Source organism: Dunckerocampus dactyliophorus, chromosome 17 (assembly GCF_027744805.1).
Source record: "Dunckerocampus dactyliophorus isolate RoL2022-P2 chromosome 17, RoL_Ddac_1.1, whole genome shotgun sequence".
Classification (NCBI taxonomy): domain Eukaryota; kingdom Metazoa; phylum Chordata; class Actinopteri; order Syngnathiformes; family Syngnathidae; genus Dunckerocampus; species Dunckerocampus dactyliophorus.
In genome coordinates this window covers 22,033,145-22,061,016 of record NC_072835.1, presented here as the reverse complement: position 1 = coordinate 22,061,016, position 27,872 = coordinate 22,033,145, and the positions used below count along the sequence as shown (strand labels likewise).

Sequence of the window (27,872 nt, the reverse complement as noted above, 5' to 3'; positions counted from 1 at the left end):
CCATCAATAGAAAAAGTTACTACTTGGGGGATAAAAAATAAAGTATGTCTCAGTATTTGTGTTTTCTTCCAATATCACACAATCACTGTATAGTATCAAGTCACTGGCGTACTCATGTAAACAATTTATTGGAACAATGTACAGATTCAAGCAATGGTAACCAGTCACACCAACTATATTGTCTTACAAATATTACAAAAATTACAACAGTACAATATATATTCTTTTATGATCCAAAATATTTGGTGGCCCCCACATTTTTTTTTCTTACTTTTTGATTTCATTTCAGCAGCTTGTGAACAACAAAAAAAAACCTATCAAAGTGATGCTTTTGCTTCTCACAGCAAAACAAGGCAGATGGTCTAAACATGGAAGGCTAAAAGGAGGCAGACGATTCTCTTCTGACTAGACATTCGTCAACATGTCGTGGCGGGGGCTTGAGAAAATACAAACTTGTCAAATCAATGAAGCTTCGTACAAAGTTGAAGCTTTACCTTAAGTACTAGCAGTAGTAGTAGTAGTAGTAGTAGTAGTAGTAGTAGTAGTAGTAGTATTTGATTGAAATCAAATCAGCCGTCACCTAAGACACTTTTAGCCATCAAATCCCATCGTCCTCTCAAGGCGTGACATTGAAATATTACTGGGGTTTTCATCAGTCACATTATTATTTTCTTAAGTGCAAGTTCCTGTTTACCTCACGGGATTCTTCTCCCCCCGTCCCTCTGCATCGTACCACGTGCGCACGTGTCGTCGAAAAACACCGGGCGTCTCTTCTAACGGGAAGGGTGAGGTCGTCTATGCGCGTGCGTGTGGAGTGTGGGGCGTGGGGTGGGCGGTGTCAAAATATAAAGCAACAACAACAACAGTGAACACAGACAACCTGAGGATCACATGTAGAAAACACATATTCAAGTAGCGGAAATGACGACGACGTACAGCAAACGCAGTGGAACACTCTTCATATCGCACGCGCGCGCGCGCACACACACACACACACTCCCACACACACACACCTTTCCACCATCACTCGGAATGTGACGGACACAAAAAAGGGATGTGGCACGTAAACAGTGTTTAAGTGTTTGCCTCTGTATTCCATGATGAAGTACTACAAGAGTGACGGGAAGTACGCCTACTCACCAATCCACTTCCAGTGGAACCTCCAAAGTCGCACATCCAGCCTTGGCGAGCGTTTGGCTTTTGCTTTGGCTTCACTTGTGTGGCAGCGAAGGTTTAAAACGTGACTTAAAAACATTCCCCGTACCGTTAAAAAAAGAAAAAGACACGTTTCCAGTAATTTTCCTAAAACTGGGACCCCCCTCCCAAAAGGTTGTACAGCGTGGAATTTTACCAGTTTTACTTGCATGGCAGTTTAGAATGTTTAAAAACGGACGTGCGCATCTGCAACAAGTGTTTTCCTTTGATATTCACAGTGGTTAACTTCTTTTTACACTTGTATGACAGTTTAGAATGGGGAAAAAAAAGTGACGTGCGCATCTCCGACAAGTGTTTGGTTTTGATATTAATGGTGGTTAGCTTCTTTTTACACTTGCATGACAGTTAAGAGGGTTTAAATGTCGTGTTGAAACATCTCCTCCCAACCATTTCCAGTACTTATGTTAAAACTGGGACACCCCAAAAGTTGTACAGTGCACAACTTCACCAAATCATTTCACTGTAAAATATGCTACGCTTCTTTTTACACTTGCATGGCAGTTTAGAATGTTAAAAAAAAAAAAAAGCTGACGTGCGCATCTGCAATGAGTGTTTTGTTCTGGTATTAACAGTGGTTAACTTCTTTTTACACCAGCATGACCGTTAAGAAGGTTTCAAATGTGACTTAAAATATTAAATATTCCCACGTAACAATTAAAAAAAATAAAAGCACCTATCTTAAAATTGGGACACCCAAAGGTTAGTCAATGTGGAATTTCACCAAACAGGTTTGGTTTTTTTTTATAAAAAAATATGCTTTACTTATTGTATACAAATGATTTTATAGTTATGTAATATCAAATGTGACTTATGTGTATAGTTAATTATGTTGTGATGGCCTCAGTATTTGTATTTCCAGGATTTCCCATGGCAGAATCGGCAAATATACAATAAATCATGTTCACTACATGTTCATTTCATCTTAGAGGTTCCACTGTATAGTTTTTTTTTACAATATTAAGAAAACCTATTACATTTTGTGGCATGACTTGAACATTTTAGCAGCTTTACTTAATTCAAGATGAACATTAAGGTCCAATTTCAAGGGTTAAAATACTGCAATAGTTACTCCGGCCAGCAGAGGGCAACAATAAAAAAAAAGTCCTATCATTGCAAAAGCATCATGGAATACATTTAGGCTTCCTGTAACTAAAATAAAGACAGAAGCACACCACAAGAAGAAGCAGACTAAATGTAGCTTCACAGTATTTCAACACTGGGCCTCCAGCTGTGGCAGGTCATGTTTGGAGACAACAGCACTCCAGCTAGATGACGTCCTATCAAGTCCCAGTGTTGTAAAACATCCACAGTCCCTCCCTTCCTCCCACTGCTATGTGAGGGTGCCAGGGGCCACCAACATGCAAGAAGATGAGACAGCACCCCACCAAAAAAAGCCAAGTTCAGCCATCCTGGAGTTCATGCTTTTTCTCAGCACAAGACAAACAACTAAGATCCAAACACCAAGAAAGTGATGCGTCTCACTGATGGATGTCACAGTCACGCTGTCACGGGACATTCACACTGACATCACAGCCGCGTTTTTTTTTTTTGTTTGTTTTGTTTTGACCTTTGCGCATTTAAAACCCCCGCAGTACCAACATGCTACGTGACGGCTTGATGGCCGACAACGCGGGGAAAGAAAGCGCTGTAAAAATAAATCAGTTACCAGGGAAAAAAAAAAAAAAAACATCACGGGAGTTAAAACAAAAATGGCCGACGCTGGCTTGACGGCTTCCTCACAGTGACACAAGCATGCGAGCTTGGGGAAAATAAGCAGGAAGTGAGCGTTCTCCTTCCGGAAAGAACGTACCCACTGACATCACGTTGCGTTGTAGCGTTACACTGCCCATGCTAGCGTTGGGTGCTTTTCAAACCCGCCCGCCCCAAAAAAAGGGGTCACGTAGCTGTTACCTTACACTTTTGGCGCATTCAAATTTATGTCTATGCATTTTTAACAGAACCAAAAATAAATTAAAGAGCGATGTCCTTATCATGTCTGACTTTTGGTTGTTTTTCCGCCCGTGCTCGGGTTGTTTCCGGCACGTCAGCCCCTCCCCCGTCCCCTGCGCACTTTGCTGGGCGCCCCCACAGGTGGCGCCTCCCTCCCTCCCACCCTGTTCCGCCATGTCGGTGGAGGAGGGGCCCGCACCCCCTTCCCTCCCCTCGTCAGGCAGACCTGTCCCCCCCATGGTAAAGGGTAACGTGTTCCCTGGGTAAAAGGTTCCCCCTTGTTGCAGCCCCACGTCAAAGACCTGCGTGGAAAGACAAGAAAAACATCACAACTGGTTAGAAAATGGGAAATAGCATACATACAGTACTTTTTTTTTTTTTTTTAAATTACATGAATAATTTACAAAAACACACAAGTTACTTAAGTGCACACCACTTTTTAGTTTCTAGTACTTTCTAGGTAACTAATTCCCTTCTTTTTTGCCTTATGTTTCCCACGCATTAGGCAAATTCTTCTGATGGCGCAATGCGTCAAAGAAAAGGAAAGTGAAAAGTGAAGCGAAATGATGCTGACCAACATTGGCCGCATGCTCACTCAAACGCCAAGGATAAAAGATGGTATGTTTGAACAAGGATCTGCACTTATGAAATGGAGTCAAAGAAAAGGAAAGTGAAGTGAAATTATGAACATCGGCTGCATGCACGCCGCTCAAACGCCTACCACCTTCATGACGGATAAAAGATGGTATGTTTGAACATGACAGCATCTGCTCCTATGAAATGGAGTCAAAGAAAAGGAAAGTGAAAAGTGAAGTGAAATTATGCCGATCAACATTGGTTGTATGTACACCGCCCGCGACCGTCACGAAGGACAAAAGATGGTATCTTTGAACATGAAAGGATCTGCTGTGATGAAATGGAAAGTGATAACGAAGCAGTGGTAGCTTTTTTTCTTTCTTTTTTATTGCCTGCAAGCCTGTCTCTCCCTGTTTTGCAACACCCCTTCCAGTGTGTAAGACAGCCACATGGATAAAAATAAAGTGTTGTTCTCTTGTTTTATTACGGTTTCATTTAGTTCTTGTATTTTTATGTACAATGTGAGTGATGTCGGTGTTAATTTAGCTGTAATTTAAGTTGTAAGACTGGAACTTGTATTTAGTGCGAAGACCTCCTGTATGTAGCTGCCACACTCACCCCGTTGTTACACCCCGTAGAAGGTAGCCAGACGCTCTTTTAGCGGCATGGGGAACTGGTCTGAGAAGCGCCTCCAGTTCTCCTCGCCAACCTGGTTCTTGAAACCGTGAAGGATCTGAAATCACACGCACAAACGTTCATTCAAGATGGATTGGAATGTTTGGCCTCAAAAGAGATGCAATCCAGGTCTATCAAAAAGTATGCATTTAAAAATGTGATGTCCAAAGTGCGGCCCGAGGGTCATTTGCGGCCCGTGGTTGCTTTTTTATTGACTCGAGTCTGAAAAATGAAGTTGAAATATAAATAAATAAAATGTTTTAAAGTCGTAATATTATGAGAAACAAACAAAACAAAAACAAAGTTATAAAATTTGGTTGCGGAAAATGTTAGTCTTACAAGAATAAAGTCAAAATATTATGGGGATAAAGTCATATTATGAGAAGGAAATTTAGAAGAAAGTTGAAACAGTTGTGGAAAAAAAACAAACAGCAGAAATGGAAAAAATAGCTGTCATTTTATGAGAAGAGCATCACAATATTACGAGAAAAAAGGTCATATTCGAACAAGAAAAAAGTTGCAATTTTTATGAGAATAAACTCATAGTTTTTGCCGTGACGCAAACATGTGTTCCTACCTTGTAGAACATGTCACGCAGGTCTTCCTTTGGGTTGACCCAGGAGGCCACCGCATCGCAAAAGAAGATAAAATCCTGCAAAGGGAGAAGACGTGAGCCAACTTGTCTGAGGGAAATCGGGGGAAACCGCAGACGTTCCTTTCCCCAGCTGTCTGGGACTCACCTGCACGACACCTCCCGGGTTGACGGTGATCATCGTGCACATTCCTCGGAATGCCGAGTCTTTCTCCTCATTGTCTCTTATATTTCTCAGGGAAGTACACCTGGCAACGGGGACGAGCACATTTGAACATCACGCGCATCCAGGGGAGGCTCACTTAACACTGCTTACAGCCTGCTTAACCATTAGCTTTATCTTATTTGACATAACAGAACTTTAAATGTTCAATATCCATGTGAGGAGAATTTTCTGACTGACTATCAGGACCCGACAAAAAACACACACAAAAAAAAGAAAAAAAGTCAAGCATGCACACAAAACTAAAAGGAAGCCCATTTCAGCCAATCGGAGGGAAGGAAAAGAGCCTCTCGTCTATGTTGTCATGGCAACAAGCCTAATTCATTAACCTGCTCACTAAGCCCAACAAGATTACAGCAGCCATTACGATGTTGACTCGTTATATTATCGTTTCAGACCATGCTGATGTTTGTTTTGTCAACCTTCTGGTTTGTTTTTAGTTGGGAAATGTGTTTCTTTAACAAACCACCAACAAATCCAGCTTTCTCGTGCAACTTTGAAACAAAAAGAGTGGGGTTTAGAGTCCGGCTCTTCGAGGTGAGGCGTTGATTTGCACGGCGTCGAATGGAGCGGAGGCCGTTAGTTGAGGCTATGCGGTGCTTGATGTTTCTTTTTTTATGTACGCAATATTTTACAGTCAAACCTTTGTTTTTGTGTGACGACGTTTGTACAATATTGCACGTGAAACGAGCCCGTTCGCCCTGCACGGCATCGTTCCGCAAAATCAAGCGTCCAAACAAAGCACCCCACTGACTCAACGTGCATTTAGTTATTTATTTATTGAGAGTGACTGCTAAATCACCTGCCACGGGGCCAAAGGGAGTTACGAGTGCCAGCAATTTGATAAAAAAGGTGAGAAACACAATTGAATTCAGTCTTGCTAGGATGTACGGCACGTCTGCATCAACATTAAGTTCCATCCATTCATTTATAATGATTTCACATATTCTGCATGTAAAACTATAATTATTCTAATAATGTTAAAAAAACATATTTTAGAAGGTCGTAAACAGGTTTTCTATGCTCTATGTTCATGTCTAGAGGGTTCTAATGTAAAAAAACATATTTTAGAAGGTCGTAAACAGGTTTTTCTATGCCCCAGCTATGAAGATAATCCATTCATAAATACATCACTTATCACGGTCGGGTCTGGAACCAATTAAGAGTGATAAAGTCAGGATTACTGTATACATATTATTTCCTGTATAACGTTATACAGTACATCACATTATTAAAATATCAGAATGATTGATGCTATGAAGGGAGACATCTTGGCAGTAATGGGCTTCCATACACCAGATTAAAAGGAAAATACTCAACTACTCTGTCCTCTTGTTACTATAGTTTGCCTATGAGCAGCTTGTCGTAGGATTTAGGAGGGTCATTTAGGACGGTCGATGGGTACTTTTTGGGGGCGGGGGTGGTAGCGACATGCAGCTGGGTGACGACTAAAGAAAAAGCAGAGGGGGAGCGAGGAAAGCTCGGCCATCCCTTCTCTGTTTTCCCCAACCAGCCGGCATGTGACCAATGGGACCTAACCAACCTGTACATCTTTTAGGTTGTTAGCCACAGTCGACAATGACAACAAAATAAAGTCACAAATCAATGTGCAACACATGAAGTTGCTAATCAAACAAAATCACATGTAGGACCTAAAAGAGGACAGGGTTAGTCACATGGTTGGCAATGATAAGAACAAAATAAAATACTTGTTTTTGTTGGGTTTTGTTTTTTTACACAAGGAAAGTGAAGCAGAGAAGAGCGACAGCAGAGGAGAGGAAGAGAAACAGAGAAAAGGAGAATGAAATAAAAAAGATTGAATAATACACACCAGGGTCTTATAAACTGCTGTAGCATGGGTGCCACCTCTTGAGGACAAACGTAACCAAGACGACCAATTGTTATTGCTACGGTAACGCAATCACGGTTACACACCACCAAACGCCAACCAAGACATGAGCAATGAGGAGGAGGGGGGAGGGGAGGAGAAAAAAATAAAGAAAAAACACACAACTCAGAGACATAAAAATCAACAGAATCTGTGCATGATAAGAAACAGAAGATTTCACTTGTGTCGATTGTTACCGCCCCCTTCAGTTGAGGAGGGGAGAATGCAAAAATATGACACTGAGAAAACATACAAACACGTTTAAGGGAGAACACATTGACAAAGTTGGACAAAGACAGTCGTAGAAGGCAAACAAATGCTTTCACCAGTCAATTTGTTTGTTTAACTCTAATGTGGGGGTGTCGCGACCTTGGGCCTCTCAATCACATTTCTCCCTTAAACTCACAAATGTTAATTATACACAACAAACAGGAGTGTGTGTTTGTTTGTTTTGGGTTTGTTTGCTCGCTGCCGCTGTTGTTGTTGCCGCTCTTTTGCAAAAGAAATGACAGATCGCTCCAACTATACATGGAGGAGTGGGGGGGAGACTATCCAGCACAGCAGCTTCACGTATGAGGCAGAGAGGAGCGACCACCTAAGTTTAAGAGACACAGAACTATGCAACATTCTCATTAAACAAACAGGCATTTATGAACAGTCCAATGACACATGCAGAAAGCAGATGGTATGCTCATTAGATTCTGGTTCGGTGCAGGATCGGCTTGGGCCAGAAAGGAGTACAGCGGAACCCCCCGGGTCGCACAATTTGCACAAAAATAATGAGGCTATTGGCGTATTGTAAAAATACATGTTAAATATTATGTCATCCAGTGTAAACTCTGTTAGCGTTTGCCCCGCTTGGCCGCAAAAATTTACACCTAAACTTGCATACATTTTCCTATGGAAGCCTGTTTCCTCCACTGAAAGAAAAAAAATATCCCAATTGTAAGTCATAATTATGAGATAACAAGTCGAAATTACGAGACAAATGTCAAAATTACAAGATTTTTTTTAAAAAAAGTAAAAATTATGAGCTATGAAAGCCATGATTGTGAGAAAAAAAAAATCCAAATTATGAGATCAAAAGTCAAAATTATGAGATAAAAAATTCATACTTATGAGACAAAAAGTCAAAATTATAAGATAAAAAGTCAAAATTATGAGATAGAAAGTCACAATTAAAAAAGTCAAAATTGAGATAAAAGTGAAAATTATGAGCTAAAAGACATAATAATGGGATGCACATGTGCCACGGCTCCAGTGAAGAAGGCGGCACATGCACAATTCTGACTTTTATCACATAATCTCAGAATTTAAATTTTTTATCTCACAATTTCTATTTTTCATATTGTAATTTTGACTTTTTTTTTTTAATTATGAAATTAAAAAGTCAAAATTACAAGATAAAAAGTAGAAATTATGAGATAAAAAGTAATTTCGAGTTAGGAAAGTCATGAGATAAAAAGTCGGAATTATAATTATGTCTCATAAAATTAGAATTATAACTAATTCTAACTCTAATTATAACAAATTTTTTAAATTTTGACTTTATCTCATAATTTGTATCTTGTAATTATGAATTACTATAATTTTTAAACTATAAAAACGTGTTTTGTGTTAACATTTTTGGCTTTTCTGGAGCAGATCATTAATTGGCTTTACATGATTTCTTATGGAAAAATGGATTCGGTTCGGAGTGTATGTTTCAGTTAGAGTTGGACATTCTGGAAAAGATTTATGACGCTAACCGTTGCTATGTGAAATCAATGCGTCCCGGAAGGAAGTTCCGCTAATGCTTTAAATGACCAAAAAACGGCAAAACGCTACGTGTTACTTGTTATCATGAATGTGCCTGTTACTCCATGCGCACAGCACGGATATAAAACCATAACACCTTGTTGGTGGTGTTTGAATAGCGGGCTTTCTCGGCGGAATAGATGTGTCCCATTAGATAAATTGATTAGCTGCCTCTTTTTAGCAGTTTTTAATATCTTTACAACGCACAAAAAGGAGGACGCCGTGTTGATTGTGGGTGATCGGCAAAATTCAAAAAAAGGGGCACTTTTCCTTTCAAATTTGAGAAGACTAGCCTCCTTGGCATAGGCAGTAATCCTTTACTCTTATTTTTTACACTTGGGAAGTATGGTCTATAATACAGATTGTGTTCGGCCTCGGAGGTTCCACTGCCACGTGGCTGGTTTCAATGTGTGTGTTGCACTTGGACTCCAGCAATCATTAACATTTGTGCATCTTTGTGTCCACTCTTGTGTTTTCAACGCACACATCGAAAACAAAGAGTGGCAAAGACGTGTGTAATCCTGCACCAAACACTTTTTTTTTTGCCATTCTTAACAACATTTAACATCTATTGGCAGTGTAAGCACCCACATTTAAAGAACAGTAAAGAAAAAAAGCAACAAATAAAAGTGACGGCAAACAAACAGGAACACATCTAAAAGAAGCCCCTCTTTTCTTTACACTTTGCTGTCATGTGTTGCTTTAAACGCTGCACCCTCTCGGGCTCTATTTTCATTTCAACACAAGAGCAAAGTGTAGCCTTTGGTTCTCAAATGTTCCGGTTTGAATGTGCTGTGCATTCTGTCAATAAGTGACAAGTGGTGAGCGTGGAATTGTGTGTGTTTCCAGGTAACTTGATTGTGCTCATCAGTGTCAGTCCGCATGAGTTACTCCACAGGACTGAGCGCTAACACGGCCAGATCCACTCTAAAAGACAATCTGGAACCCTACAGGGTTTTTTTTTTCCCCATGTGATTTTATCACCCGTGCTTCAAAGTAGCTCAAATAGTTTGCATACTTCCAGGAAGCCAGCTCAACCAGAGAGGATCACGGCCTGGCAGGGGGTGGTGAATCCTGGAGTGGAGGAGTGTGAGAGCACTTTCCTCTCTATGTGTCTGTGTGTGTGTGTGTGTGTGCATGTGTGTGTGTATGGCAGCGACTCTAGCTGGCTCAATACTGCCACAGTGTGGTACCTGTGTTTTCCAGAAGAGTCTTTGGCGTATTGGGCCTGTTAATGATCTCCACCAGCTGGTGCAGCACCATGGCAACATACGGCTGCATTTCAGGCCCTGAGAATGTCAGGAAAAAAAACAAAAACAAACTTAGCAGCTTCACTTAGATGTTTTTTTTTTTTTTTTTTTTTTTAATGTTAAAATAAAATTTTAAAAAAGGACTCACCCATTTGTATGGAGATCTCTCCAATTGCCCACGTTGCATTGTTGCACACTGATATAAACTCAGGGTTTAGATTAGTGCCCAGTATAGGCATAAAGTCAGCTGGAAAAAGGAAAGCGAGTCAACTTAGCAGTGAAAGCCTTGTTTACACTTGCACACACTTTGCCCCCGCAGTGGTACACAATTTTGCTCGCCAAATGAGTAAATTGGTGGTTAACAAATGTGACGTATGTGTAAACTGTGCGAGAAATAAATGTTCATAATATGCGGCACGCACGTGCCGTGAATGCAACACGAACACAGCAAAAACTATGTCGAAAAAATGCGGCAGCGCGTATCAAAGCGTACCTCATTCAAATGAATGGATTAACTTTTCCACCACCTCTTGGAGCAGGTCAAGGGGGTATTCTCAAGTACTTTTGTAGCCTCTTGGATCTTTCTTGTGAATATCTGTTAATAAGTGATCATAATTCCCAAAGAGACATCTTCAAGTCAGCAATTCCCTCAAACACAATGTCCATGCCGCTTTTTTTCCTTGTTTATTGCCTCCTTGCACATTCTCAATCTGCAGCGGCGATAAAATATAGACCTATGTCTTTATTGCATGAGCTTCTTCTCTGGAGTTCAAAATCTTGCAGGTCCCTTGCAAATACAGCAATTAATGAAGCCATAGGGGCGATGCCTGCTGTTTAGTGGTGTCACGTGCAACGCAGCGGGACCAAATAATCCACGACTGCTTCACGCATGCGTGAAGTGGTGGTGACAACGCACACCCATGCGGGAACAATGCGCGTCGCACGCACCATTGTCGTGCACCAGCTGCAAACACTACTTGAGAAGGTGTAAATGAGTCGTGCGGCAGCGTGGCCATTTCGTGCCAATGCGCAACATCTTCTGTCACAAATTGCGTAATTTATACGGAAACAGAAAGCAAACAAGTCTTCACACTTTCTCGGTGTGCCATAAATAAGTAAATAAATGACACGTATGGCCATAGAAAATTGCGGGACAAAAAACATGCAAGTGTAAACGGTGCTTAACTTGTTGTCCTGGCAAACTGGCCTGCAGAGAACCTACCAATGCACTGTTTGACATGCTGGAAACATGCCTTGGTCAGGTCCCCCAGAAGGGCGAAGGAACTCTGACGCACTTCGGGCATTTTGTCCTGAGCAGCAATCAAAAAAACAAAAAAAAAGCAAACATCTCGTACATTATTTTATATATAGATGCAACCATTTTATAACATACGTATTTACAAGTACAGATGCCCACTTACCTGCATGCACTGGTACATGAGGGTGAGGATGTTGCTACGGGCGACAAGCTGCTCAATGGTGCCTCCCAAACCCTCGGCCAGGCCGCTCAGGAGATCCAAAGCCACGATCATGAAGTCTTTGTCGGGCACCTCGTACTGGTCTGGCTGGGACTGGTAAAGCTAGGACAAAAAAAGGATAGAAGTTGCCGCAGTCAGGTTGTCAATTACTAATCAAACTGCAGAAAAATTGTCGTAAATTTTCATTCCGGCCCGAAAATAATAGCTGGTGTTGATGGCTGTCTGGGTAGTAGCTAAATTTTGCCAAATTTCTATCATTAGGTGAAGTGTGTTACATGGGCGTAGCTTACATAATCAAGCAGAAAGAGGCGGCGTGTCGTGCTTGCAGTAGGTTTGAATAAGCAGCTGGAGAAGAGGGTCTGCAGCTGTTTAATTTATTGGCCTGTGATACGTTCTAAAAATACAATTAAACAAGAAAACTAATAAAGGCAACAATGGCAAAAAAAACAGCAATGATTTAATGAAAAAAAGTTACAAATTAAGACACTGAAGCCATGATAATGCGAGAAAAAGGTTATAATTTTATGAAAATAAGATCGGAATATTATGTGAAAAAAGATTTAATTTTAGAAGCATAAAGTTGAAATATTAAAAGAAATTATTTATTCAAAATTAAAATTCAAAAATATTTTTTTAAAATTCTAATATTCTGAAACAAATCAAACAAACTTGCAATTTTTGGAGAAAAAAAAAACATTACAAGACCAAAGATTAAATACTTGGGGAAAAAAATAAAAATAATTAGGAGCAAGAAATTGTGATGGTAGGAAAAAAAATTTGAAGAATACACTTTTTCCACCGAGATCAGCAAAGCTGCAATGCCGGCTGCTTTAAATATACAGTATAGAAAACTTGTTAGCACAGGGGTGTCCAAACCTTTTCCATCCAGGGCCGCATACAGAAAATGTTTTTTTATTTTGTACAAAAGCTAAAAAATTGAAAATATTGTTTTATTTAATTTCCGATTTTTCTGTTAATGTGCATTTTTGCGCTAGTTTTCCCACTTTAATTTTATTTCTACGATATGCCGGGCCCATAATAAACAAGTCGGGGCTGGGCTGCATTTTGGACACTCCTGGGCTGCATTTTGGACACTCCTGTCTCAGGGGCGCTTTTTTTTTTTTTTTTTTTTTTTTAAATTCCATGATCCCCTCTATGATAAGGTGTACAGAATAGGACACTTGTGTATATGCCTACGTCGTTTATCCTCAAGACCAATTTGGTCCCATTGACTCCCATTATAACTATATAAATCTTTTTTTTTTTTTTTAATATAAAATAGCTTGTTGTTGAAAAGTTTTGATGAAGTCAAAGTGGGGAAAAAAGCTGCATGTTACATTTTTATGAGAGGTAACTAATGGTAAACAGTGTAACGCCATTCCAAAGGGGCCTTGTCTCGTATATGTGCATATGTGGAAATCCTGCATGACATCATGTACCATGCAACTTTGAGGCGTTCACTTCCTGAAAACGCACGTCAGATTCCAAATTGTATGACTTCTGGAACCTTCCACTGTACAAACATACATTCAAAAGGCCCTGCACACTCACCATGGCCTGAGCAAGGGTCTTCTGGACCAGGTTAACGCAGCGCTGGTACACGGGTTCACAGTAGGGCAGGAAGCCGCTCTGCAGGGCCGTCGCTACAGAGGACAAACACTGAGGAGGGAAATACAAGTCAGGTGGACTGTCAGTGAACCCACTGACCACATGTGCAAGACATTTTTCTTGCTCACTTCTAATAAGGGGAAAAGGTCTTTGTCTTCATCTTTGAGCTGGTTCCACTTCTGAATGAGCGGCGGCATCAACATCTGGATGTATTCCTGAGAGAAACACTGCATTAGTCCAAGCTTTGTAATTATGACACCACAAGTAGATATTAAAAAGAGGTGTACCGGTTTATTTAGATGGTGTCCCACCGAGTCTGCGAGCGTTCCGATGGCGTCGTACAGAATGAGAAGGTTTTTGTGCTGGTACTTGTTGAAAGCAAACACCAGCGTGTCCAGGATGAACGCCAGGTAGGGCACCAGCTCAGTACAAGCCTCCTCCTCCAAGGTGGCAAAGGCGCTGCCGAGAAGGGACAAAAGACATTGACAGTAGGCAGAAAAAAAAAGACAATATTCACGATTTATCGGAATGTGTGTCTCACCTGCAAGCTGCCTCCTGCACACGCTTGTTGCTGTCCAGGATGCGTTTGAGAAGCTCGGTCATGAGAGGCTTCAGATAGATGTCTGGTGGCTGGCTGACGACCCAGTGGGCGTAGCGGCTCAGCGTCCAGCAGGTGATGGAGCGCACGAGGGCTTTCTTGTCTGACAGACACTGGATGAGGTGAGGAATCAGTTCGGGGAGGTAGGGGATCATTCCCTGCATGCAGCCTGGAGACAAAGTGGATGGATGTGCTTTGAAGTTTTGAAGTTTATTTAGACTATTTCTTGTGATGTGCTTGGCTTTGTGCGCAGAATACCTGTAAATCACTAACCTGCTAAACTTTGGTAGTGGATCCACAACATTTGTATTTATAATCCACAGATCAACATCTCTATCTGTTTGGCAGTCGTTAACCACTTTGGCCATCAATTCACAACAAGTTAAGAGTTTCTAATAATACTGGTCAAGGGAAGCATGGAAAGACTGTACAGCAGTGGTTCACACATGGATTCCTGTGGGACGCCAGAGCTTTCATTGTTAATATTTACAAACTGTAACCTATGTGCGGATCCCGGCTTTATTAATTATTATTAGATTAATTATTATTAATTTATTATGATTAATTATTATTATTATTATTATTATTAATTATTATTATTACTATTATAATTAATTATTATTATGATGATTATTATGATTATTATTACGCCCTTACCTTCAGCAATGGCTCCCAAAACAAGGATCCCGGACTCCTTAACCACCCACTCGGGATGGAAGAGTAGCTCCTTGAGGAACGGCAGAAGGTGCAGCAACAGGTCGTCTCTGAACACGTTGGCCAGCACGTCCAGTGCTGCCGCCGAACATTTACCTGACACGTAAATAAAAGCACAATAAACAACAAACAATGTGGGCAGTGGATGCCAACCACTGTCTGTACCATGACAAGCAACCTACGCAAGTTCCAGTCCGAGATGGTATCATCATCATCCAGCTCGTCGTCGTCGTCGTCTTCCTGGTCCTCGATCCCGTCGCCCTCGTGCTGCTGGGCGACCGTGCGGGAGCGGTGGAAGCGCGGCCGGATGTCTTGCTCGTTGTCAGGAATGGCCTCGTCCTCCTCGATGTCGCCCTTATGATGAATACAACAGTGAAAGCACATCAGGATCCACAAGTCGTCCTCCCACAAAGCTATACAACATGTTTTGGCACCCTCCTTGTGGGGTACCAACAGGAAAGGTGGCTATTGATAGTCTCATGCAAAGTTTGTGGCATAATTGTGGGGACTTAAGCGGCCAGAATTATAATACTTAAATAAACTCCACACCACTGCCAGGGTCACACAAACAAGCCAAGTGGAGTGGATGTCACCGTGTGTCGAGGGTCACTTTACAGCCCCGCCCACAGGTTCAAATATCGAGCCACATAAACTGACCTTGAGCATGATGATGTCAATCTCGGAGTACTTCATCCCGTTGACAAGCACCGGAGTGAGCCTGGGGAGGAAGCAGGGGGACGGAATGAGCAAAGGGCAAGGACGCGTCCGAGCAAACAAGCAATCATTCACAACCGATTCCGGCAGAGGCAGCGGGTTAACGTGACAGCGGGGTGACGGATGTTTACAGGTGAGGTCACTAGTCAGGGTTCTTAATCAGCACGCCGGGACAAGGTCTTCACTGACTTTATGACCCGGGAGCCAATGAATTAACTGCGTTTTGGGGCGTGAGCTGTGAATGATGCGTCTGAGAGGTGCTTACTGGGAGAGGTGGCCGCACAGCACCTCCTTGCACACCGGCTGCTCCGCCAGAGTCAGCCAGAACTCGCAGGCCTCCAATGCCACATTCTCGTCTTGGTCCTGAGTCCTCTGGAGCATGTACTGAGAGGACAACCCTGGTTAGAGCTTTTTGTCCACAGGAATGCTCTACTTCCTGCCTCACTCACCTCGATGATATTGTGCATGTGAGGCAGCAGTCTGTCCAGGCGGACCTCCAGCAGCATCACCAGAGCCCTACAAACGTTCTTGCGCACCTCAGGCTCCTCGTCTGTCGCCAGCGCAAACAAGTTCTACACAGGGCACCAAAAGAAACGAGGATTGCACCGCATCGACTCCAGTCACAACATTAGGTACACCTGCACAATCTAGTGACAGCTGCATCTAAAATTCTTGCCACAAAAATACAAATATATCAACCGTTTTAATAATAACAATAAATTGAAAGAAAAATAACTTTGAAATAAATTAAAACATATATTATGTTAACATTAACTATATAAAACATTTACATTAAAATATAATCAATTAAAATTAAATGATAAATTAAAATCATGTAATAATATTTTCTTTATTATTTATGCTACTGCTTATAAGAAATTACATAATTCAACTTTGAGGAAGGGTGTAACATGGGTCAAGGAAGAACAGTGATTTTTTTCTTAATGAATATATTAATAACTACAATACTAAAAATAAACCTGAATAAAAAGAACTTAAAGATAAAATTATATATATATAATTGTTAACATTAACTATATAATACATTTACATTAAAATATAATGAATTAAAATTAAATATGATAAATTAAAATAATATAATAATATTTTCTTTATTTATTATTTATTGTATTACGCATAAGAAACTACATAATTGACCTTTGAGGAAGGGTGGAAAATGGGCCAAGAAAGAACACAGTGAATTTGTATTAATAAATGTATTAATAATTCTAATAAAAAAATGCATTAATAAAAATAACAATTTATCAATTCAATTTATTTTTATCAATTTAAATTAAATATATTTTATAGTAGCATTAAATATCTAACACATGTAAATTAAAAGTATAATTAATTAAATATATGATAAATCAAACGTTTTAATTAAGAAATTAATTATTTCATTAATTTGTTAATTATTTATTACTTATAATATTATTGTTATATTTCCCACTTGAGGAATCTTGCACTATTCTGGGGCTATTTTTCAAAAGTGATGTTGGTGGTTTGTTTGGTTTGGTTTAGTTTATTTGAACATGAAGGTTCCAATGGAATACATCTCATGAATCATTTTTTCACAGTTCCACATGTCCAAAAGGAGTAGGAAGAAGCAGAGCTTATTTAATCCTACCCCCCCATCTTTTCTACATCTAGTACAGTACATGTAGTTCACTTCCTGCATTCCATGTCATGTTTTCTGTGATAGTCAGGATAATACATAATAGATAACGGTAAGACAGCCCTCCCAAAAAATATATATATATATATATATATATATATATATATATATATATATACATATACATTATTAATAATAATAATAATAATAATAATAACAATAATAAATAAATAAAGAACAAAGCTTTTTTTTAATAAACAAAAAAAAAAAATAACAAACCTGACAGAACAATCAAGACTCTTCTGCCTTGTATTTAGCAAACATCAACTGCTTGTATTGTTTTTTGAATTTGCTCATCTCTGTACATTGTTTTAGTTCCTTACTCAATCCGTTCCATAATTTAATTCCACACACGGAAATACTGTGGGTTTTCAGCGTAGTTCTCGCGTATAAATGTTTTAAGTTTAATTTTCCTCTAAGATCATATTTCTCCTCTCTGATTGAGAAATACTTTATTAGGTTTTTGGGTAACGAGTTGTTATTAACTTTAAACATTATTCTAGCGATTTGAAAGTGTACTAAATCTGCAAATTTTAATAAATTAAATAATTGGTGTATTGTTAAATTGGTCAATCATGAATGAGTCTAGGAAGGTGGGTCTAGAGGTTGATCCAAATGAGGATGTGACTGTTTTCCTTTGTAAAGGCAGAATTTTCCATAGCGTGCAGCCGTGTCTGAAGCTCTCTCATGCAGACCACACAAGAGTAATCATGTGACGCCACAGTGAAGACTTGCCTCAATGAAGGAGTCGATGTGCAGCATGAGCGCCTGAGTCCGGCTGATGATGAACTGGTTGACGCAGGCGATGGCATGAGACCTGCAAGGCAAGCACAAGAGTCACCACGTGTTTCACTCCCAGGCAGCGCGCAGTCAAAGCAGCCTTGTGTGAACTTGTGCCGCACAATCGCCTCCATACAGGAACAGGAATATTTTTGGAGAATTTAGCGGCAGGATCCGTCGGCCTGAATGGCAGCCGGAGTGGGAGGAAGCTGAGACGGGAGCACCATACCTGATCTTGGGGCTGCTGTGTTTGAAGAACTGCAAGAACTTGGGGATCATGACGTTAAGAGGACGATCCAGCAGGTCGCTATCCAGGATCTCAGCGGAGTCCTCGCAGATCTTCTGGAGGGCTCCAAAGGCCCCCTGATGGACACCAGAAAAATAAGTGATGACTCTTTAATGTGGTAAACATAGTCCCCAAAATATGTACCATACTTACAGTTCAGTATAGATCAAATCACCCACTTAAAACACCTGGCTATGAATACATTTCCTATAAATACCACCAGTGTGTGACATGTTGTCACCTCCATTGCTAACCAAGCTGAAGCATGTAAATTTTTCAGATGAATAAAGTGTGGAGTCGGACGTTGTCAATGTCAATTTCAGAAGGGGAAGGGGAATGTTCTGGAATATTACAACAGTCGCTCTTATTGCAAAGTTGATCCGAAATCGGTGAACATCAAGAGGGGAGGGGGCGCAGCTTTGTTAGATTAGGAAATAAAATATATCAAAACAAAAGAATCCAAATAAAAAATATTCATGGAAACAGAGGAAAACGCCTTGGTTTTGGTTATGTCGACAACCGCTTATGTCGACGCGAATCAGCGAGTTGACTGAAATGGGTTCTGCTGTGTTTGTGCAAAACCTGCTATGGAAATATGGAAGACCTCAACTCCGATAAATGAGTTATGGGTGCCTTGTACTCTCTGCAGTTAAGTAAACAAACATTAAGAGATGATATCAGACTTTTCTATGAAAATTTCTGCTTTTAAAATGTGGCAGCTCTGAAATGTTACGACCTTGATCTGACCACACACACAGACAAAGACATCCGCGCATGCGCACACGCACACACATCAGCTCTAGTGCTGCCTTCGTGACTTGCGGTGGGGGACGACCGTTCTCGATAGGCTGCAGACATCAGTGTCTGGCACCACAATGTAATCCGACACCTTCCAACATGTGTTTCCATAGAAACTGTTGCCATGGCAGTGTTGCTACCAGATGCAAGTACAGAATGTGGAGGTGCCCAAGGGGGAAAAACAGATGAATAAATAAAACCGACACTTGCAGTCAATGAGTTACATTTTGACGGCGTAGCCTCCGCCAGCATTTGTACAACACGTTAGTGCACCAACGTATCATCAGAGACGAGACGCTGTGGGAGTGGTCATGCATTCCAGTGACGCCAACATGTCTTGCATGTAGACCCCTCCCCCACCCCCAGAAACATGCCACAAACCTCCCCTCCTCATGAAAGTCCTGATATGGAAGACCATTAAAGAGGAGAATGCACGTCTGCCCACCGATAACATGGAAACGTACTCAAATATACAAACACAAAGTGTTGCATGAAGATCGCGTTCCCTCTGAAGTGGACTCTCGTCTTCACCCTCAGTCAGCATTGGAACAGATTTCCAACAAATCCATGGCAGGCCCTCGTGCCAGGTCTAAATAAAGCAAACCACCGTCACCTGCTCGCGTCTTTTTATAGAGGTGATGGACAGCCAAGTGCGGGGGACACGTGGCGCTCCTTCATGGACAACTTAACCCAGGGATGTCCGCACTTTTTCCCGGCGAGGGCCACATTGTGAAAAATGAAAACATGCAAGGGACATGCTAGGAATTTATTTATATATTTCAAGAAAAAAAACGCATCTCAGCTTTGTGATAAAAGGTGAAAAAGCCTATTATTAGTATTGACTGCACACTTTACTCTTTTTTTTCCACCATTTTTGCTGTTGTTTTTTTTAATTTTCCATATGTTTTAACTTTCTTCTTAAATAATCTTAAATAATCTTTTTTTCGTATTATGAAATTATTCCCATAGTATTTTCACCAGCCTTAATTTTTAAAAAAATCAAAAAAATTATTTTGTTTCTCATAATATTGCAACAACTATTATGAAAAAAAACATTTTTTCTTTAATATTTCAACTCTATGCTACTAAAGTGATTATTATTATTTTTTCCCCCTCACAATCACAAGTTTATTCTCGTAAAATTGCAACTTTTTTTGCTTAATATTTTTAATTTAGTCTCATAAAATTACAGCTGGTTTTTCATTTCAGCTGTTTGTTTTTTTTTAATTTTCCAACTATTTCAACTTTCTTTCTTTCTTTCAATGTTCTTCTCATAATTATGACTTATTCCCATAATATTCTGACATTATTCTTGTGACATAACTTTTTCTGCAGCCTCATTTTTCAAAAGTCTTTATTTGCACTTTTGTTTGTTTCTCATATTACGAGTTAAAAAAAATAGCATCTTTTTTCTTTAATATTTCAACTTTATTCTCGTGAAATAACATTATTTTTCCATTTTTGCTGTTGTTTTTTTAGTGTTAAATGATATGTTTAAAATGTGCTGCAGGCCAATTAAAAAAACTAAACAAAAAAAAAAACAGCCGTGGGCTGCAAATGGGCCTCAGGGTGCACTTTGGATATCTCTGGCTTAACCCCTTTAGACAGAACCACAACTGAGCTACAAGATCTTGGGTAAAAGAATCTGAATTCTTGCAGTCCACAGACTCATACAATAATAAGAGGATCATTATGTATCCTTAACAGTCCCTGTCATGCAACAGTGACTTTTTCATGATGTTCTAACAGTAAAATGTGTCCCTAGAGCCGGTTTGTGAGCACTCCTGCTGACTTTTGAGAGACGAGGTTAGGTGGGGATCAGGGCAAGCTTTGCTACATGTCATAAAATGCAACAAACACGGCTCATTACACAAAACGGTGTGTTTCGGACAACACAGATGCATTTCAAATTGGGACCTTTAAGAAGCCAACGTCAGGCAGCATAAAACATTGCCGTACAGTTCAGGTTTCATGAAGACGACAGCACCACACCAAACGTTGCAGACTGAGCACAGGGAGACATTTTATTCCAACAACCTTCAACCATCAACAACTAAGAGGCTTTGAAGCTCCCAAGCTGCTTTTCAAAAATCACAGCCAGCCTTGTGAGGAGTTGCTACATTTGCTGGCCGGGGCGGATCATAAGCCTCGCACACTTCGCGATTCTTAGCTGTGACCTAAATCTCTGCTCGGGAATAAGCTTCATCAGACAGGGGGCGGGGGTGAGGGGGTGGGGAGTGGGGGTGTGTTAGACGGACACATGGACGCTTTAAGGAAGAATGCACATCGGTGTCACATTCTTCAAGGTCAATAAAGTTACAGAGTGCTAGACACATTTGGGCGACAGGGCATGATTACATTACATGCGTACAACTACAGCATGTTTACACTGCATTGTGCTTGTTGACACAGAACGCAATCAGTGCTTGCCAACATGCACCGTCTAACTCGGCACACAAAGTCTGCAAAATGAGGTCATATGGTGAATTGGGTAGAAACAGTGTTGAATAATCTGTAATTGCGTCTGCTGCTCCAGCTGTGAGAGCATCACTCGCTCATTTGGCCAGCGGGACGCTATCCAGACGCCAGCTCTTCCATTTGCAGTATAAATAATCCAATACACCGACAGACATGCGCTGCTCCTTGCCAGACAGACAAACATGCTTCCTTCATGACGCTTTGAAGTCGGGATAAGGAATATTAACTGGAGATGCACAATATCTTTTTTTTCTCCACAAATCGATACATTTCTGCTTTTCAAGACTGATGTAGTACAGATAACTTTTTTAGATCTACTTTTTTAACATTTTTGATTTAACTGTAATTTATGCACACGTGGAGGTAAGAAGGACTTGAAATTTGGATTTGACCAACAGTACTTGATTTGTCGTACTCAAATATGACATTACTACTACCACATCACTACAATCGGGAGAACCAGAGTATAGAGCGGAGGGAGCCACCTGCTGTGGCCCTGCAGAGTGCACTATATTCAGAAACATGCTCCGAGCAGCTGGTGTGCCGCTACGGAGGTCATGAGAAGCGGAATATAGAGCGGGAGGAGCCACCTGGCGTGGCCCAGCAAGGTGCATTGTATTCAGGCACACTCTCCGAGCAGCCGGTTTGACACCACGCAGGTCTCTTAAAAACCTTTTGCACTTTTCAAACGCCAGCGCTGGCGTTTCAGGTGGCTGATAAGGATTTTTGGGTGCTCGATGTTTCCCCCCACCTCCACCCGTCATCGTGGAGCATTTGGTACAACTCGCACACAAACTCTGTTCCTTGAAAAGTGAATGTTTTTTTACGAGTGAGCTCAGGGGAAGTTACGACAGGCTGTTAACGTCACAGGCAGGAGATAAAAGGAGCGCTTGATTTGCTCACCCGCACAGTACGGGTAATCTCGCCTCATTGGAGCATTTTTATTTTTATTTTAATTAAAATCCGTTTTATGAGCTATTGTTAATGTTGTCAAATTTATCGGTATGATTTATCGGTCATAATTCCAACGGTCACCATCATGAAACTATTAGCCACTTAACTGAACAAGCAATGTTTTATGTGACTTTTTTAAACATTTAACATCATACAAGCGCAAACACAAGCTAACCACGTCACAGGTGTGCCTGTCACGTCTTTTAACATTACTACGCGTCACTCTAGTGTAAAAATAGGTTAACCAAAGAGCCAAAAAAGAAGCACAGAGTTAATCATTTGACGTTCACTGAGAGCACGTGTTCGACTGCGGTTGAAATACTAAAGTTTTGGTCAAATTCTTCATTGCACAACCTCCATTTGCAAGCTTTAGAAGCAGCAGTGTATTTTCCACTTCATGGTAAATTAAGCACCCCCTAAATGAACATAGCGGCTTTAAGCAAGGTCTTGATCATGATCATATAGCAGCATTGTGCAACCTTGAGCTCGTGCCGGGAAGTAAAGTAATCCCATGTAAGACTTTGTGCTTCAAATTTCACTGCTTCACTCATTCACGGTTTGTCAAAAATGTTTAACTAATAATTCTTAACTAATCATGCTGTTACTGGGTTGAATACAGCCTATTATTACTAAAAAAAAATGCATATTTAAGCAAATTATGTGTTTTTTTGCCTAAATGGAGCATTTTCAAGCTTAAAAATGAACTGGAATACAAATATAAGGCATTCAGGAGACGCATTCAAAGATGATATGTAGTCTGCTACACTGGTACTAGGTGTCAGTAATGTTACATGGGCAAGACAACAGCCAACACAGGAAGTAGTGTCCAGAACAGGAAATAAAAAAAGATAAACAAGAAACTCTCCCAATGCTAATGTGTGGGCCTAGAGTCTTATTGATATCTTATTTTCTCTTGTTATGTCTACTATATTTGGTAATACAACAATAAAGGTGACTATGGGAGTGTAATTCATGTCGAGAGGACTCCAACTATGAAAATATTGCATATATAAATAAGGAATTCTACTTTGTGGAAATTCACTCATCATGGTGGGGTCTGGAACCAATTAACTGTGATGCACAAGGGATTACAGTAATGTCTTGCAATGCCGCTTTTATCCTCAAGGGGCACCGGCATGACAACAGGAAGCTACGACGTGGCGTCTTACAAGCCTGCACACCGTACTTAACCTCGCGTTACGCCTTTAGAGTGCGCTCACCTCGCACGTGTTGTAGTCTTCAGAATCCAGCAGCAGGCACAGCTTGGGTAAAAGCTCGGGCCAATTTTGCAGCTCCCCCTTTGACGCGATGGTGGTGATGAGGATACCTGTTTGAACAGGTGATGTGCAAAGCAGTTATTGTGTAATTGTGCAAGAGCAGTTACTGGACCACAGCTAACAACCTTACCCACGGTGGCGCGGATGAGGGGCGAAGAGTCTCCGATGTTTTCCAGGCATTCCCTCTTGATGAAATCAGACACCCCGTTGGGGAAGTTCTGATAGTGAGCTTTCACATTGTTCTTCAGGATCAAGCCACTCAGGGAGCGAGTCGGCTCGTCTGGCGGGGAGAGGAGCCAAAAAACCCCCCCGAAAAAACAGCAAAGAATGATTGAGCTGTGAAGCGATGGAGCAAACACACAGGTGACAGTTTCCTGACTGGGTCATGAATCACGCTGGGAAACGGCAGCAGTAAAGAGAGGTGGTACACTCATCCATTGGTAGGACATCACTGTGCAATGACAACCATGTATGTCACTATTAGGTTTTTTTCCAGAAGCAGTAAAAAACTTAAGAGGGGAAAATGAACGGCGGTGCTGAGTTAAAAATAATGTTTTCATCATAACGGCGCCATTCTGTGGAGCATCGTGCCAGCCGAGCTATCTGAGAGCAACCGTGTGACAGCAACGTCTTGACGCAAACAGACACGCACTGCAGGTCATCTGCAGTGCAGACGCCGGAGTCAAGGGCTGAGCGGTGCCAGGAATCGGGTTTATAATTAGAGCGACCCATATTCTGAGCCCCCTCATCATCTGCGGCCGTCGGGTCAGCAGAGTCACGGCCAGACAGACCTGCTAGCAGCTCGCATTAAAAAGAAGCAAAGTCCCACGCCGTCCAGTAGTGCATCGAGGAACAAAAACATCACACACACACACACACACACACACACACACACACACACACGAGACGGCTTCTTACCTTCTGATTTGAGCTTGGTCAGAACAAATATCAAGTAGTTGTTGAAGTCTGGAAACTGGTTGAGCTGCTCCAGTCTCTGCAGGGAGAAGCGGTTGAGGAAAAAAAAAAAAAAAACAGTGGTAGCGTGTACAAAGTTAGCATGTCTCATGTGTAGCGTGTTAAAGCATGTGTGCAGCGGGTCATACATGAGACATAGCCGTTACAATAAATGTTGCAAATTAACAGAACAAAATGTTGTCAAAATGCTCCTAAAAAGACCCCCAGGTGGTCCTCAGGTTACGTTACTACAAGCTCCATTCCCAGACTGTAAGACGTGATGTGAGTCAAGTATTGGTGTCGGAATTATACTTAAATGCACAGGAGAACACAAAATACAGTAATAAAAACACTAAACACAATAATTTTATGAAACAGTGATTTCTTTCCATCTCAATAATAAGGTTATTACAGTCGCTTTCAGAGGATCGGCTACCTGGCAGCGGTGAGAACATTGCATCCTCACTCTACTGCGATTTTTTTTCACAAATTAATGAATAAATGATTGCTGTTTTGTGGTTGGCTGCGGCCTATTATTAGTCAAAAACATGCATATTTAAGTAAATTGTACGCATTCTTGGCCTAAATGAGGCATTTTGTGGCATAAAAATGACTAAATGAACTAAAATACAAATACAGTAGTAGTTTCTGACAAGTAGGATTCAATATTAATTAACGGAATATTTCCATAGTTAGAGCATAAAAAACCTGTTTATGACTTTCTAAACAGGGTTTTGAGCAGAAATTCACCTATCATGGTCGGGTCTAGAACCAATTAACCGTGACAGACAAGACATTACTGAGAGTTTTGTGATTCCCTATTATCTGTGAATGTGACACGAGCCCTGGCTGTGTGTGTGGCTGCGTACAAAGAGGACAGTTGAGTTTGCTGATGTTGTTTTGGTGTGGTCCGGCCCGACAGTAGCCTGCTTGTTTTTCCACTAACGAGATTGTGGATCATCCACCTCATTGTCACCCTTATAACATCCGGGTAGACGTGATAATGGGGCCTGCAACTCACAATTATTTTCTTAGTCAATTAATCCAAAGCTTGGTGCTTCGATTAATCGGTTAGGCCCAGTAATGACACAAAACATTGAGACATTACCTCACATTACCTTAACACTGGATGAAGTCAGCCATGGCATGTTCCACATGACAGAGTGAAAAAAGTTCTCCTGCCAACCTGTGTGGAAGTGGTGAGTTTTTGGCTTCTTAAGTTTACAAGAAATAAATTAGAAGCTAACTAGTGAGCTTGCTAGCTCATGGTCGTCTCGAGTCCTTGCAGAATAACAGTTGCGCAATGTGATGTAGACAATAAGTAACAGGTGTAACACTGACTACAGGCAAGTTATTTCATGTCTAGAGGGCTCTAATGTTAAAAAACGCATTTAGAGAGTCATAAACAGGTTTTCTATGCTTTAACTACGAAAATATTCCATTTATTAAACATCAAATCCTATATGGCAGAAATTCATTTATCGCGGTTGGGTCTGGAACCAATTAACCGCTACAAATGCTGACTTGTTGCAGCTGTAGTTACAAAACAATCTTTATCCGTCATGACCGTCCTGGGAGTCAAATGACGGCAGAATTATGGAGCACAGTGCATGTATTATCCCACGGCGCACCGCGCTGTACCTAGTTCTTGAGTAAGTCTCGTGTTTACCTACCAAAATTAAATGTTTCATTCTTTACGTACACGTAACGCTTTTAACAGAGGACCACCTGTATGTAATTATTTCCTATTTATATTTTTAAATGTTATCAGGCTGCAAAACTTTGGTTTTATGATTAGAACTATTACATTCACTGGGAGGAGGGGAATTTTACATAAAAATATAATTTCACTTCTTCTCACATGATTTATGGCGTCTTAAAATATTGCAAGCATTGATTGATGGGGCATCACATCCGAGAGCATGTCCAGTTTTATTTGGGGAGGTGCCATCAACCTTGACCACATAAAAAAAAAATCTAATATCAGTTCATTCTCCAGTCTCAGCGGATGTTTGTAGGAGACGATATTAAATTCCCTCAAGCGCAAGCAAAATATCACGAGAACTGACACAGACGACCCAGTAACGCAGAGACAGATATGATGCTGTTATTAGTTGCAAGTACAAATATATTATAACCCATCCATCCCTTTTCAATACTATTCCTAATAATGGACTGGTTGGGCTATCCAGAACTCGTATTACATAATATAGCATAACGCTTGTAATTACATGCGTATGTGCTGCAAGTACTAAATAGTATATAACGTGTAATTTAACGATTACGACGCACAAGCATAAAAACAATCAAACCTTCACTGACATGTCAGCGAGGCTTGATTACATTTGCTTCCAGTCAACTAGTTTGACTGAGAGGCAGCATTTAGATACATTTAAATGTGACATTAGTCATAACCAGCAAAGGAAACAAGGTCTCCTTTGGCTACAATGTTACAACAACAAAAACAACAACAGGTCGGCACCTGCGTAGCCTCCTATAACGTAACCTCCATGACTAGCAGAGGCTAAAGCTAGCTTAGCGTTCGTCAACATGACACATAGAAGCTATTCGTCTTCTTTTTTTTAAGAAAAAAGGATACTTGCTGGACGGATCTCTGTGTGGATGTATCGGGCGACTGGGACTCCTTGAGCAGCTGTAAAATCTGCTGAAGTCCTTGCTCGTCTGGCTTCCACACGCACTCCATCTTGACTGCGGAGGAAGACACGGCATTGTAAGCTAGCATCAAGGGAGGATTTGCTAACAAAAGCACCCACTAATTCCGCCTCGCAGGAGGCGGGGACCAGCTCGAGGGGCACCGGGGAAGTCTCTCACCTGTTGAGGCCGCTTAGCGGAGGAACTGGACTGAGGCTGGCTGTGTGATAAGTGGCGTGTCTGAGCTGTCAGACATAGGCCTGTCAGTCACTGGGAGGACATCCAGTTCACTACTAGCAGCGAGAGAGAGAGAGAGAGAGAGAGAGAGAGAGAGAGAGAAACTAGAGTCGCGAGCAAGACCAGCCTATTTCAATGGCTGACAGGTCGGCTGATACGCGGCTGCGCGGTCCTAGCGCCTGTGGTCATGCACGTCGACTAATTGTGTACGGATTACCTCCTTTGACTATTTATGCCAGTTTTCAAATTAAAAAATTATGTAACTTTAGGAAATCATGCTGCAATTTTTATAGGGCAAGAAAATAATAAATAATGTGCAATAATAGAAAAATCTTCAAAATAATCTCTTTCAGTAAGAAGTAAAAAAATGAGAGAAACTTTGTCAAATGAATTTTAAAGATAATATACAAGCGAAAGACCAGTTACTATTTAACCATACCCCTTTTACGATAAACGATATCAGACAAAATGGTATTCATTCAGTGATAGTAAAGGAATTA

General features: G+C 40.9%; 1 protein-coding gene across 2 annotated transcripts; it reads right to left on the bottom strand.

Moving 5' to 3' along the window:
- Window positions 1-80: 80 nt before the first annotated feature.
- tnpo1 (transportin 1) lies at window positions 81-27,437 on the bottom strand. 2 transcript variants are annotated; one of them, XM_054756931.1, is made up of 25 exons: window positions 27,316-27,437; window positions 27,083-27,192; window positions 24,448-24,523; window positions 23,660-23,809; window positions 23,473-23,579; window positions 17,966-18,099; window positions 17,692-17,773; window positions 15,728-15,850; window positions 15,544-15,662; window positions 15,222-15,282; window positions 14,747-14,918; window positions 14,508-14,660; window positions 13,794-14,019; window positions 13,540-13,711; window positions 13,381-13,467; window positions 13,196-13,303; window positions 11,588-11,746; window positions 11,389-11,476; window positions 10,315-10,413; window positions 10,110-10,205; window positions 7,063-7,138; window positions 5,157-5,256; window positions 4,994-5,068; window positions 4,360-4,474; window positions 81-3,467 (listed from the first exon to the last, which is right to left on the bottom strand). In XM_054756931.1, the coding sequence occupies exons 2-24, from the start codon at window positions 27,185-27,187 to the stop codon at window positions 4,367-4,369; spliced, it is 2,676 nt and encodes an 891-aa protein (XP_054612906.1). In that variant the 5' UTR covers window positions 27,188-27,192; window positions 27,316-27,437; the 3' UTR covers window positions 81-3,467; window positions 4,360-4,366. The 2 variants fall into 2 exon arrangements, 1 of the variants encoding a protein (XP_054612906.1); XR_008566506.1 differs by lacking the exons at window positions 81-3,467; window positions 4,360-4,474; window positions 7,063-7,138.
- Between the last annotated feature and the right edge of the window lie 435 nt (window positions 27,438-27,872).